Source organism: Rattus norvegicus, chromosome 11 (genome assembly GCF_021556685.1).
Source record: "Rattus norvegicus strain SHRSP/BbbUtx chromosome 11, alternate assembly SHRSP_T2T, whole genome shotgun sequence".
Classification (NCBI taxonomy): Eukaryota; Metazoa; Chordata; class Mammalia; order Rodentia; family Muridae; genus Rattus; species Rattus norvegicus.
Genome location: NC_141544.1, coordinates 91,797,848 through 91,808,289, shown reverse-complemented (window position 1 = coordinate 91,808,289; position 10,442 = coordinate 91,797,848). Strand labels below are relative to the sequence as shown.

General features: G+C 50.3%; 1 protein-coding gene across 1 annotated transcript; it reads left to right on the top strand.

Annotated features, from left to right (window-relative positions):
* Positions 1–2,368: 2,368 nt before the first annotated feature.
* Positions 2,369–8,929, top strand: Ahsg (alpha-2-HS-glycoprotein). Its single transcript, NM_012898.6, has 7 exons — positions 2,369–2,653; positions 4,438–4,548; positions 4,879–4,963; positions 5,273–5,436; positions 6,690–6,791; positions 7,631–7,714; positions 8,271–8,929. The coding sequence occupies exons 1-7, from the start codon at positions 2,441–2,443 to the stop codon at positions 8,568–8,570; spliced, it is 1,059 nt and encodes a 352-aa protein (NP_037030.2). The 5' UTR covers positions 2,369–2,440; the 3' UTR covers positions 8,571–8,929.
* Positions 8,930–10,442: the final 1,513 nt, after the last annotated feature.

Here is a 10,442-nt window from a genome sequence, read left to right as displayed (position 1 = left end):
GGATTTAGAGCAGGCTCTTACATAACACGGGGAGGTGGACACACCTTCCGCCTCGGACTCCTGAAGCACTTCCATCAAGTACCCCTTTCTTTTGGGGGCTTGTCCTAACCCCAGTGGGAGGCAGGCTACACTTAGTGGGACAGGTTTCAATCCAAGCGTCTGAATTGGGTTATGTGACAGAGAGTAGATTGGGCATTTGCAAAAGTAGGTTCAAAGTCAAAATTTCAATTCCGAATACTCTCTGTGGAGAGTAAAGTTGCGACTTATGTGCCCGAGCTTGTAACTTATAAAGCACTCCTGTCTTTCCAAATAGTCAGTTATGTCCAGATTGAGTATCTCCAAAGAAAAGCTCGGCCCTCCCAAAGAGTTCCTATGTCATGCCCTTAGATTAAGTTGGCACAGTTAATAGAAAATCGACTCTGCTGAGTGATGAGCTAGATGTCTCTGAGAGTTATGGCCCCTCTCCAACAGAGCCAGGAGCTCCCTCAGGTCTGTACATGTGAACCTGGCTGGAAGCAAATGCAAAATGAGCCCTTGCTGCCACTGCCTCTCCCTGCCACCGTCCCTCAGCACCACAGCCAGATTGTCCATAACCCACAAAGCCGATGCCTTTACGATTTCTGTCAGAAGTTTTCTCTTCCTCTCTTCTTTTCTAACTAGTATTTTTTACCCTCTGAAGCAATGTTAAGCCACAGGACAAATCTACCCAAATTAGCTGACAACTTCAGAGTATTTGAGGTACACAGTGGTGTATGTGAAGACTTCTTGGCTCCGGGGCCTTACATGACATTTCTGAAACCAGTCAGTGTCCTGCACACACTCCCTGGAGGTCATGTCTAGGGCTGTCAAAACACACATGCACACCATCCTCTTGTCGAGGTTGCAAAGAGGGTAGAGTAGACCTTTGTTCATAATTGCCCTTGTGGTACCTCAACCTGAAATGCTGGAGTCCAATCCAGAACTGTGTCAAATGAACGGCTCATAGGCCAGAACTCCACAGCACCGTATTTGTGCCTTGGCTGGACCAGAGTGCTACTGATGCCAAACAGCCAGACAGAAGACACAGAGCAGTGCCTGCCTGTGCTCTTCCCTGCAGGGCCTGGTGGTGAGGTCTTCGGGGAGGAGGGTGAGGTCTTCAGGGAGGAGGGTGAGATCTTCAGGGAGGAGGGTGAGGTCTTCAGGGAGGAGGGTGAGGTCTTCAGGGAGGAGGGTGAGGTCTGCAGGGAGGAGGGTGAGGTCTGTAGGGAGGAGGGTGAGGTCTGCATGGAGGAGGGTGAGGTCTGCATGGAGGAGGGTGAGGTCTGCATGGAGGAGGGTGAGGTCTGCAGGGAGGAGGGTGAGGTCTTCAGGGAGGAGGGTGAGGTCTGCATGGAGGAGGGTGAGGTCTTCAGGGAGGAGGGTGAGGTCTGCAGGGAGGAGGGTGAGGTCTGCAGGAAGGAGGGTGAGGTCTGCAGAGAGGAGGGTGATGTCTTCAGGGAAGAGGGTGAGGTCTTCAGGGAGGTGGGTGAGGTCTGCATGGAGGAGGGTGAGGTCTTCAGGGAGGAGGGTGAGGTCTTGAAGGAGGAGGGTGAGATCTTCAGGGAGGAGGGTGAGGTCTTGAAGGAGGAGGGTGAGGTCTGCATGGAGGAGGGTGAGGTCTTCAGGGAGGAAGGTGAGGTCTGCATGGAGGAAGGTGAGATCTTCAGGGAGGAGGGTAAGTTCTTTAGGGAGGAGGGTGAGGTCTTCAGGGAATAGGGTGAGGTCTGCAGGGAGGAGGGTGAGGTCTGCAGGGAGGAAGGTGAGGTCTGCAGGGAGGATGGTGAGCAGAAAGGGAGGTCATACAGCTACAGTCACACCCCTTGATGCCATAAGAACTTCCTTTCACTTCCATTCTTCTGAAGTCTTTGGCATCTCCCATGACTCACTGTATTTTTGCTACATGTGTGGACCTTATTCTCCTTCTAGGAGAATATCTTGAAGGAGATCAATCAACAACATTAGAAGAGTCAGTAAGAGCATGTTATTGCCCTAGCATGCTCACATTCAGGGTGCCATGGCATGATCATATTCAGGTAGAGGACCCCCTGTCCCCACTCCCTGCTGCCACTGCAGCTACGCTCTGTGCAGCTCGTGTCCATTTTGTCCCTCAGCCACCTCCTCTCTCTGCTGTTATCGCCATGTTGCAAGCAGACTTTGGAATATCTTCCCCCACAGCAGCATTGACTTTGGCAAATCTACCGGGGATAGATGATGTCCTAACTTATTTGCTTTCCCAGAGCTGTTGTTTGCAAGGATGATTTGGAACCAGAACAAAAATCAGCCCACGCCTTTACGCAATTCCTTCAGTGGGCTCTGTCAAATAAATTGAGCCCTCTGCCCCTCTATCGGTCTAGCTCTCCAAGCTGATTATCTGGGCTGCCCCTGACATTTGTCCATCTCCCAGGGCCTCTCTGGAGCAGCCATGAAGTCCCTGGTCCTGCTCCTTTGTTTTGCTCAGCTCTGGAGCTGCCAATCAGCTCCACAAGGTGCAGGGCTGGGTTTTCGAGAATTGGCTTGTGATGACCCGGAAACAGAGCATGTAGCTTTGATAGCCGTGGACTACCTCAATAAACATCTTCTTCAGGGATTCAGGCAGATCTTGAATCAGATTGACAAAGTCAAGGTGTGGTCTCGGGTAAGTGAGCCTACCATGCGTGAGCTAAATGAGTCTATGTGGGGGATCTACCCAGTGTCCCGACGACTAGCATCTCCCAGTGGAGAGAAAACTGCAGCAGAGACTGGTGTCTTCCTAGAAGCGGGAAAGGGAAAGAGAGAGCTGGAGACGCCACATCAGTAGTCATGCATCCCACGGAGGATGCTCCCATGGGAAAAGGAAACGACCCTGAGCAGAGTTCCCAGATCACAGTGGAAGGTGGGGTTTGCTGGGAGAACCTGGGTTCCTATTTGCTAATTTGAAAATCATTTCTCTTTCTTGGATTCCATTTATCTCTGATGGAAAGGGAAAGTGGCATTTGATCAGTGTCCATGTGTGACAGCCCTTTAATGCAGATAATTTCATTAAACCCTCCCTTCCCCCATTTCAGACCTGCCTGACAGCCATGCTCTCATTGGCCAACAGATACCATATGCTAACAGATTGAAACCATGGAACCTCCAATACTTGCTGCTTCTCCTTTCCTCTTTTCCTTCCTTCCTTCCTTCCTTCCTTCCTTCCTTCCTTCCTTCCTTCCTTCCTTCCTTCCGTCCCAGACAGAAAGACAGAAGGGTTTCATTTTGTAGTCTTGGCTATCATGGAACTTGCTCTGTAGACCAGGCTGGCCTGGAAGTCACAGAGATCCATTTGCCTCTGCCTCCTGAGTGCCCGACTATTTGTCTGCTTTTAACACGCAAAGTTGGAGATTCCATATGGTTCAGCTTAATATAAAGAAGAGAGGGACAAGTTTGTGTCGTCGGAGACTTAAACAATTTAGGAGGGAAAATAAAGTTAACGTCAGGATGCTAGGAGTGAGGACTGACAGCCAGCATTACAATGGGACAGCTGATTTGAAAACAGGGTTTTCCTGGGTGAGTTTTAAGGGCAATTTGGCAAAAGATACACTGGCCGGCTCTCTGCTGGAGGGAGAGCCGTGAGTGAGCACTGCGCATGTGCTATGTGAAGATTGCAGGCTGCTTGCTCACTGTGGGATGCCCGAGTGGACCAGGAAGTCCGAGTCTTCAGGGGATCATTTGGGACCTCCCTGCACATAAGCCCAGTGTAGTTCTGAGATCTCTGGAAGTGAAAACGACCGGTGAACTAAGTTGGGTTGAGAGTTTTCAAACTTTGGGGCGTTTCAAGGTCTGAAAGGAGAATACATAAACAGGCAGAGTACTGAACTCCTCACAGGGTCCTGCAAGCTTCCCAGAATTCTTCCACCCTACTGATGACAGTTTCCTCAGAATAGGCGGGAAGCAGGAGATAGAACTTGAGGGCCCAGTAAGGTTGGTGATAGAAAGAGCCAAGGGAGGAGAGCAAGAGAAACCTTTAAGGACACGAAAACCCAAAGAAGGGGAGGAAATTGAACAACTCGAGAGAAGAAAGAACGGAGTAGAGTGGGGGATAGCAAAACCTAGCAAAGATAATAAACTCTTCAAAATAAAAAGTAGCCCTCGGCATCACTTCTCCTTTGTAAAGAGAGTTCGGAATCAGGACTGTCGTTGGGATAACTGTGCGAGCACTCCCTTCCCCATTTCACACCCGCTCCGTCTTTAGTGGACGACGATCACTAAACAAACAAATAAAAACCATTGCAGCATCGCAGAGAGCTAGAACAGGTTAAAACTGGTAGGGCTGGCCTCTCCTTACTCCTCCCGAAGTTCACCCTCACCCAAACCCCACTACGGGGCTAGTGTTCACGCTACATGACACAAGGGCGTTTGTTCACCTCTTCCTTTCTTCCTTCCTTCCTCCCATCTCCACAGCGGCCCTTCGGAGAGGTGTATGAGTTGGAAATTGACACGCTGGAGACAACCTGCCACGCTCTGGACCCAACCCCCTTAGCAAATTGTTCTGTGAGGCAACAGGCCGAGCATGTGAGTACTACCTTATGGTGAGAGGGTAGTGCTAGGCTACCACAGTTCAGCAAAGGGCAGTTTGGCTTTATCCAACTCTCAGCGGCCATCTTGGCCAGCCAGAGAGCAATTTCTAAAACTGCTGTGGGCTGGTGCCTTCCCCGAGGCTGATTTTTACAACACTTGGGCTTTCCTTCTTGAAGCCCTCCCAGAGCCCAGTTTATAATGTTTCAATAACACCTATTGAAACAGGGGGGGCCATGGGCAGGTTCCCACCCACAGTCCTGCCAGGATTCTCCCCAAGTGAGCAGCTAGGGTGCAGCTGGATATCAGCACCGGTTTCTTTCCCAGGCGGTGGAGGGAGACTGTGACTTCCACATCCTGAAACAAGATGGCCAGTTCAGGGTGCTACACGCCCAGTGTCATTCCACACCAGGTCAGAAAATGCTTCTGCTTGTTTTTATCCCGTAGAATGAGAAAGGAATCGGAATGGTTTTGAACTCAAATAGTTTTCACTTCCTTGGTGAGGATTACAGGTCTTGGGATTCTGTCACCATCTTTTAAAGGTGCTTGTTCTTAGGGACAAACATTGCCCCGCAGCTGTGACTTGGTGGCGCCTCACACAGCTGCTTAACGGTTTAGAGAAAAAGGCTGCATCAGAGCATGTGGGGCGCTTTCTAACCAAGCGAGCTGTGGTGAGTACACTGGCGAGCCGCAGTTAAGACCCTGTCATCTTTCCACCCAGACTCTGCAGAGGACGTTCGGAAGTTTTGCCCACGATGCCCAATCCTGATCCGGTTCAATGACACCAACGTGGTCCACACTGTCAAAACTGCCCTGGCTGCCTTCAATGCACAGAATAATGGAACCTATTTTAAACTGGTGGAGATTTCCCGAGCTCAAAATGTGGTAAAAAAAAAAAAGAATTAATACTCTTTTCGTTGATTTGGGCAATTTGGCAGCCGATAGGGAATGTGTGAGGGTGATAAACAGAAGAGAACATTGGTCAAAAGGGTTGGCGGGGGTTCTAGGATGTTGAGGAGCCCCAGACTCTTAACAACCCTATCCCAAACTGAACCACTCCAACCTTGGTTAGCCACAGCAGAAGGCAGGCAACACCCTGGCTTCCCGGCTGCACTTAACGCTTCATAGCAGGGCTGTTCAGACACAATACATTCCCTGGGTGCCGCACGCTTACACCCCACCAGTGACACCTGCAGCAGTCTGAGAACCAACCAATAGTAACAGAGGTCCAGCAGACTAATGAGAGGCTCCTAATCTGCCTTTCCAATCCGGACGTTGAGGTTGGGAGGGGACTATCTAATTGTTTAACCAAAGTAACTCTTTGGCTGCAACAGACTTGTGATGTTTAAGGAAGCTGGAAACCTGGAAATGAGTCAAGGCACACTTGCAAATACGTCTTTACAGGTGGTGATTCTGAAAGTCCCCGTCCCATACCACTCCAGGCTCTGTGCTCGTCAGGTTCCAAATGTTACCAGGAGGAAGGAAGCATAATGACTTCCATTTTGATACTGGAGTAGGAAACTGGAATGGGGGTATATCTCTTCACTTCTCCCCTCCAACTGGAATAACCAGAACACTGAGTTCCAGTGGTCGAAGGCCAGGAGATGCTGGTTTCCCATCCCTGCCTGTCTAAAGGTGGCCTTTTAGCTTCCTGTTTCCTCTCTGAAAACTTGCCTCTGCTCTGTCCTGAGAGACGGACAGTGAACACGTGCCAACACTCTGAGGAGACAGCTCCTGCCTCCACAACCCAAACATCAGAGCACCATCCTTCCAATTGCTCAGAGCCACACACACAGGCTGTGTGATTTGTGTCCTCTCAAACTGCCAGGCCATGGCCTCCCCCTCTCCTGCCCTCCCTCCTTGCCTCCCTCCCTTCTCTTCCCTCCCTCCCTCCTCCTCCCTCCTTGCCTCTGTCTCCCCTTCTTCCCTCCCTCTCTCTCCCCTTCCTTTCCCCCTCCCCTCCCTCCTTCCCTGTCTCCTTTGCTTCCTCCTTCCTACCCTCCCTACTTCCCTCCTACCCTCCCTGCATCCCTCCCTCTCTCCTTGCCTCCCTCCCCCTCTCCTTCCCTCCATCCCAATTCTTCTGGTCCCTCTTGTTCCGGACTATCTTTCCCACATGTTCTCATTTTCATCCTCAGCCTTTCCCGGTGTCTACTCTCGTGGAGTTTGTGATAGCTGCGACTGACTGTACTGGTCAGGAGGTCACAGATCCAGCCAAATGCAACCTGCTGGCAGAAAAGGTGGGTAGGCCAGACCCTGGGGCTCTTACCACTAGGCAAACCTGGTTGTGGAACAAAGTAGTTTTTTTTTCAGTTTACATCTTGGGGCTGAAGAAATAAAGTGAAAAACAAAAACAAACAAATAAACAAAAAGTGCAAATGTCCACTTGTGAAGCTGGAGAAAGGCTCGTCAGTTAGGGGCACACACTTCTTTGCTCATGCAGAGGGGCGAAAGTCAGTTCCCAGCACCTATGTCAGGTCACCCTTAACTCCAGCTCTGACACCTTGGGCCCAGCACTCAGGAGACAGAGGCAGACGGATCTCTGAGTTCAAGGCTGCTCTGGTCCACAGAGTGAGTTCCTAGACAGCTAGGGCTACACAGAGAAAACCTGTCTAAAAACAAAGAAAGAAAAAGAAGAAAGAATGGAAAATGATAGTTTAGATCTAAATGTATGTGTGTGTGTGTGTGTGTGTGTGTGTGTGTGTGTAGAGAGAGGGGGAGAGAGAGAGAGAGAGGAGAGAAGAGAGGAGGGGAGGAGAGAAGAGAGAGGAGAGGAGGAGAGGAGAGAGGAGGAGAGGGGAGAGAGAGAGAAAGAGGAGAGGAGGAGAGGAGAGAGAGAGAGAGAGAGAGAGAGAGAGAGAGAGAGAGAGAGAGAGAGGAAGGGAAGGGAGGGAAGAGGAGAGGAGAGGAGAGAGAATGAGTATGGCTTCTTAAGGAGGGTTGCCCAGAAATTGTAAACTTAAAAGGGGGTGAATTAAAAGGCAGAAGTCCCCTTATTTCAATAACTATGCTATCACTGAAAACTGGGGAGATCCTTACTTTGCATCATTTAAAACCACCCCTGTCTTTCTGGAAACAGCAATATGGCTTCTGCAAGGCGACTCTCATCCACAGACTTGGTGGGGAAGAGGTTTCAGTGGCCTGCAAGTTATTCCAGACACAGGTAACTTCATGGATGTTCTTCAAAACCGTGTCCCCTTCACACTTCTGCCATGGCCTGGTAACACTTGCTGTCGGGCCTAATCCTTGCAGTGGATTATAACACTGCAGAGTGTGGGACTCATCAGCCGGCTGAAGGAGATTTCAGCCATGGTTTCCCTCTCAGGTTCTGGTGGATGTGGGGCAAAACAATCCCCGTGTGTAGTTGGCAAAGCCACCTTGTTACCTGTGAAGGCAGGAGTGCTCCTCCTAGTTACAGAAACCAAGTGGGCTGATCTGCCTGGCAGTTCCCAAGTACACATGGCAAAGAGTAGAGGTTCTCTATGGATGGGGATCTTGTAAACTCTAGGTTATACAGTGAGGCTGGAGCCCCACAAACCGGCTACTGTTCTTCCCATGATCCTTAGCATCTTACCCTTTCTCCTTAGCTAGATTCTTCCCAACTAGAAGTCATTGTTGCAAGGGAATAGGGAGGGGTGTAACCAGACTCAGGGGGAGCCGTGCCATGGGAGACTATCTTACCTACTGAAATGGTCCTCTCTCTACCTGTGCCCCTGCAGCCCCAGCCAGCCAATGCCAACCCTGCAGGTCCTGCACCCACAGTGGGCCAAGCTGCGCCTGTAGCCCCACCAGCTGGCCCACCTGAATCCGTGGTGGTAGGACCCGTGGCAGTTCCTCTAGGACTTCCAGACCACCGAACCCACCATGACCTACGGCATGCCTTCTCTCCTGTGGCTTCTGTGGAGTCGGCCTCAGGAGAAGTTCTTCACTCACCTAAGGTGGGCCAGCCTGGTGACGCTGGTGCTGCTGGCCCAGTGGCCCCCCTGTGCCCAGGGAGAGTCAGATACTTCAAGATCTAGGCTTGACTCAGGGAAGTAAGGTTTTGGCAGGCAGGACATAGCCACCACTGAAGTAGAGGGCTTGTCCACTGACCAAGCAAGTACCACATCATAGCTTGAATTCCAGGTCTCTTCATTCCCCAGAGAAAAGGGGCAGAGAGGTGATGGTTAAATTTGTTGAAAGCCAGCAGCAGCAACACTAGCACTTGTGGGGTGACAGACTACTGTCATTTGTTTCTTTGCCTTCTCACTGACCTCATACAAAGCAGTTGCAAGCGCGACTGTGAAAGGTGCTCTCACCAAACTTCAATCTACCCATAAATAAAAGTACCCGAAGGAGCTTTCTTAAACAAGAAGGTTCTGAGCCGAGTGTGGTTGTGATCCTTGTCTACCTCCTTCTTGTCTCCCTGTGTGTGGTCTGTCCAATAAGCACAGCGATGTTACTTTACCAAAGTCTGCATGTCAAGAGAAACAGAGGGGAGAAGAAACATCTGCGGGGTTGCAGTAGCCGGGATAGTATGAGAGCAAGACGTGCTTGAAGCTCATGGGAGATGAGCAACCCATTCTGCCCACAGATGAAGGACCCAAACCATTGTTAAGGGAGGGCCCAGTGCCTAGACTTCGTAAAGACAAAGGACTTCTGGTTTTTCCCAACAATCAGGGAAGGAGGGATTGGTGGTTAACACAGGAGTCTCCCTGTCTTTATTCATTATGCACGCTCAAAGTACCTCTTGATGGGGCTGGCGACATGCTGGTTGCCTTGCAAGCCAAGTCACCTCAGAACCCACAGAAAGGCTGAAAACGTATAAAAGTAGGCCTGGCCTTTCTAGTTAATGCACTTCAAGGTCTGGTTTTAGAACACTTACAGAAGGGAGGCCGGGGAGGTGACCTGTAAATGACTGTAGATGCTCTCAGGTGTCCAGATGGCACGATGGAAGTGGTCCCCACTGTAGGCTGGATCTCAGCAGTGCCAGTTGCAATGCACCATTCTGATACCTCACTCCTGGGCCTTTCCACGTAGTGTTTTAATGTGTAAGACCGATCACTAGTCCAGCAGCTACACTGAGCCCAGAAGAGCAAGCAAGTCAGGCATTGGCACTTACCTTGTCATCCGTCTTGAAGTTCTGTCAACATTACAGAAGTAAAAGGTCTAGAATAGCAAGAAAATCATGGGGCTCACAGCATCCAGATAAAAAGAGGAGGCTGCAGGCAGCTGTGCTGGATGCTGTAGGGAAGACAGACAGGATAAGGACTGAGAAAAACCACTGTTTAGTTGATAACTGGGAAGTTATGGTGGCCACTGGCTGGTGTGGTTGTACTAGGAGGGGTAACCCGAATGTCAGGTCATGAGGACGAAATAGAGGGCAGACAAGGTCCCTCTATCAAGCAGATTATGAAAGGAACAAGAAATGAACCATGGCCCAAAGAAGTAAACAATCGGAAGGAAGGTTTCTCTTTTAAGAAAAATGGTTCTGAGTATCGTTAGGGAAACAGGATGAAATGGGGGAGAGAAGAATGACAGGCAGTTATTAGCAGGGCTCTATGATGGGAATTCTAGCCTGCACTTGAGGAAGCTCTCCAGAGGATTCCACAGAGGCTCTCTTCACCCAGCACTGCAAAGGATTTATCTATTTCCCACTCTTGCTGCACCCGGGAGTGGCTTCTAGAAAGTAGCCTGGGTATCGCAGGTCCCCCTTGGCGCGTAGCAAGTGTACAACACAAATTAAGTAAGAAGAAGAATGACATTTATTGATCTGATCTTACCAAAGAAGTGACTGGATCCGGGCGTTCAAAAGATGTCTTCAAGACCCATCCCACCCGTTAGCCATGCCCCTCTCTCTCCTTGCTTTCACTCCCTCCAACAAGGCCACCAACACCCTTGCATCTACCCAG

Bases quoted from the DNA above. Each gene is read 5' to 3' on its own strand.
- Ahsg (NM_012898.6), top strand. From the start codon at position 2,441: ATGAAGTCCCTGGTCCTGCTCCTTTGTTTTGCTCAGCTCTGGAGCTGC. The intron at 4,549-4,878 runs GTGAGTACTACC...TTTCTTTCCCAG, and splicing joins TGAGGCAACAGGCCGAGCAT to GCGGTGGAGGGAGACTGTGA. The intron at 7,715-8,270 runs GTAACTTCATGG...GTGCCCCTGCAG, and splicing joins GCAAGTTATTCCAGACACAG to CCCCAGCCAGCCAATGCCAA.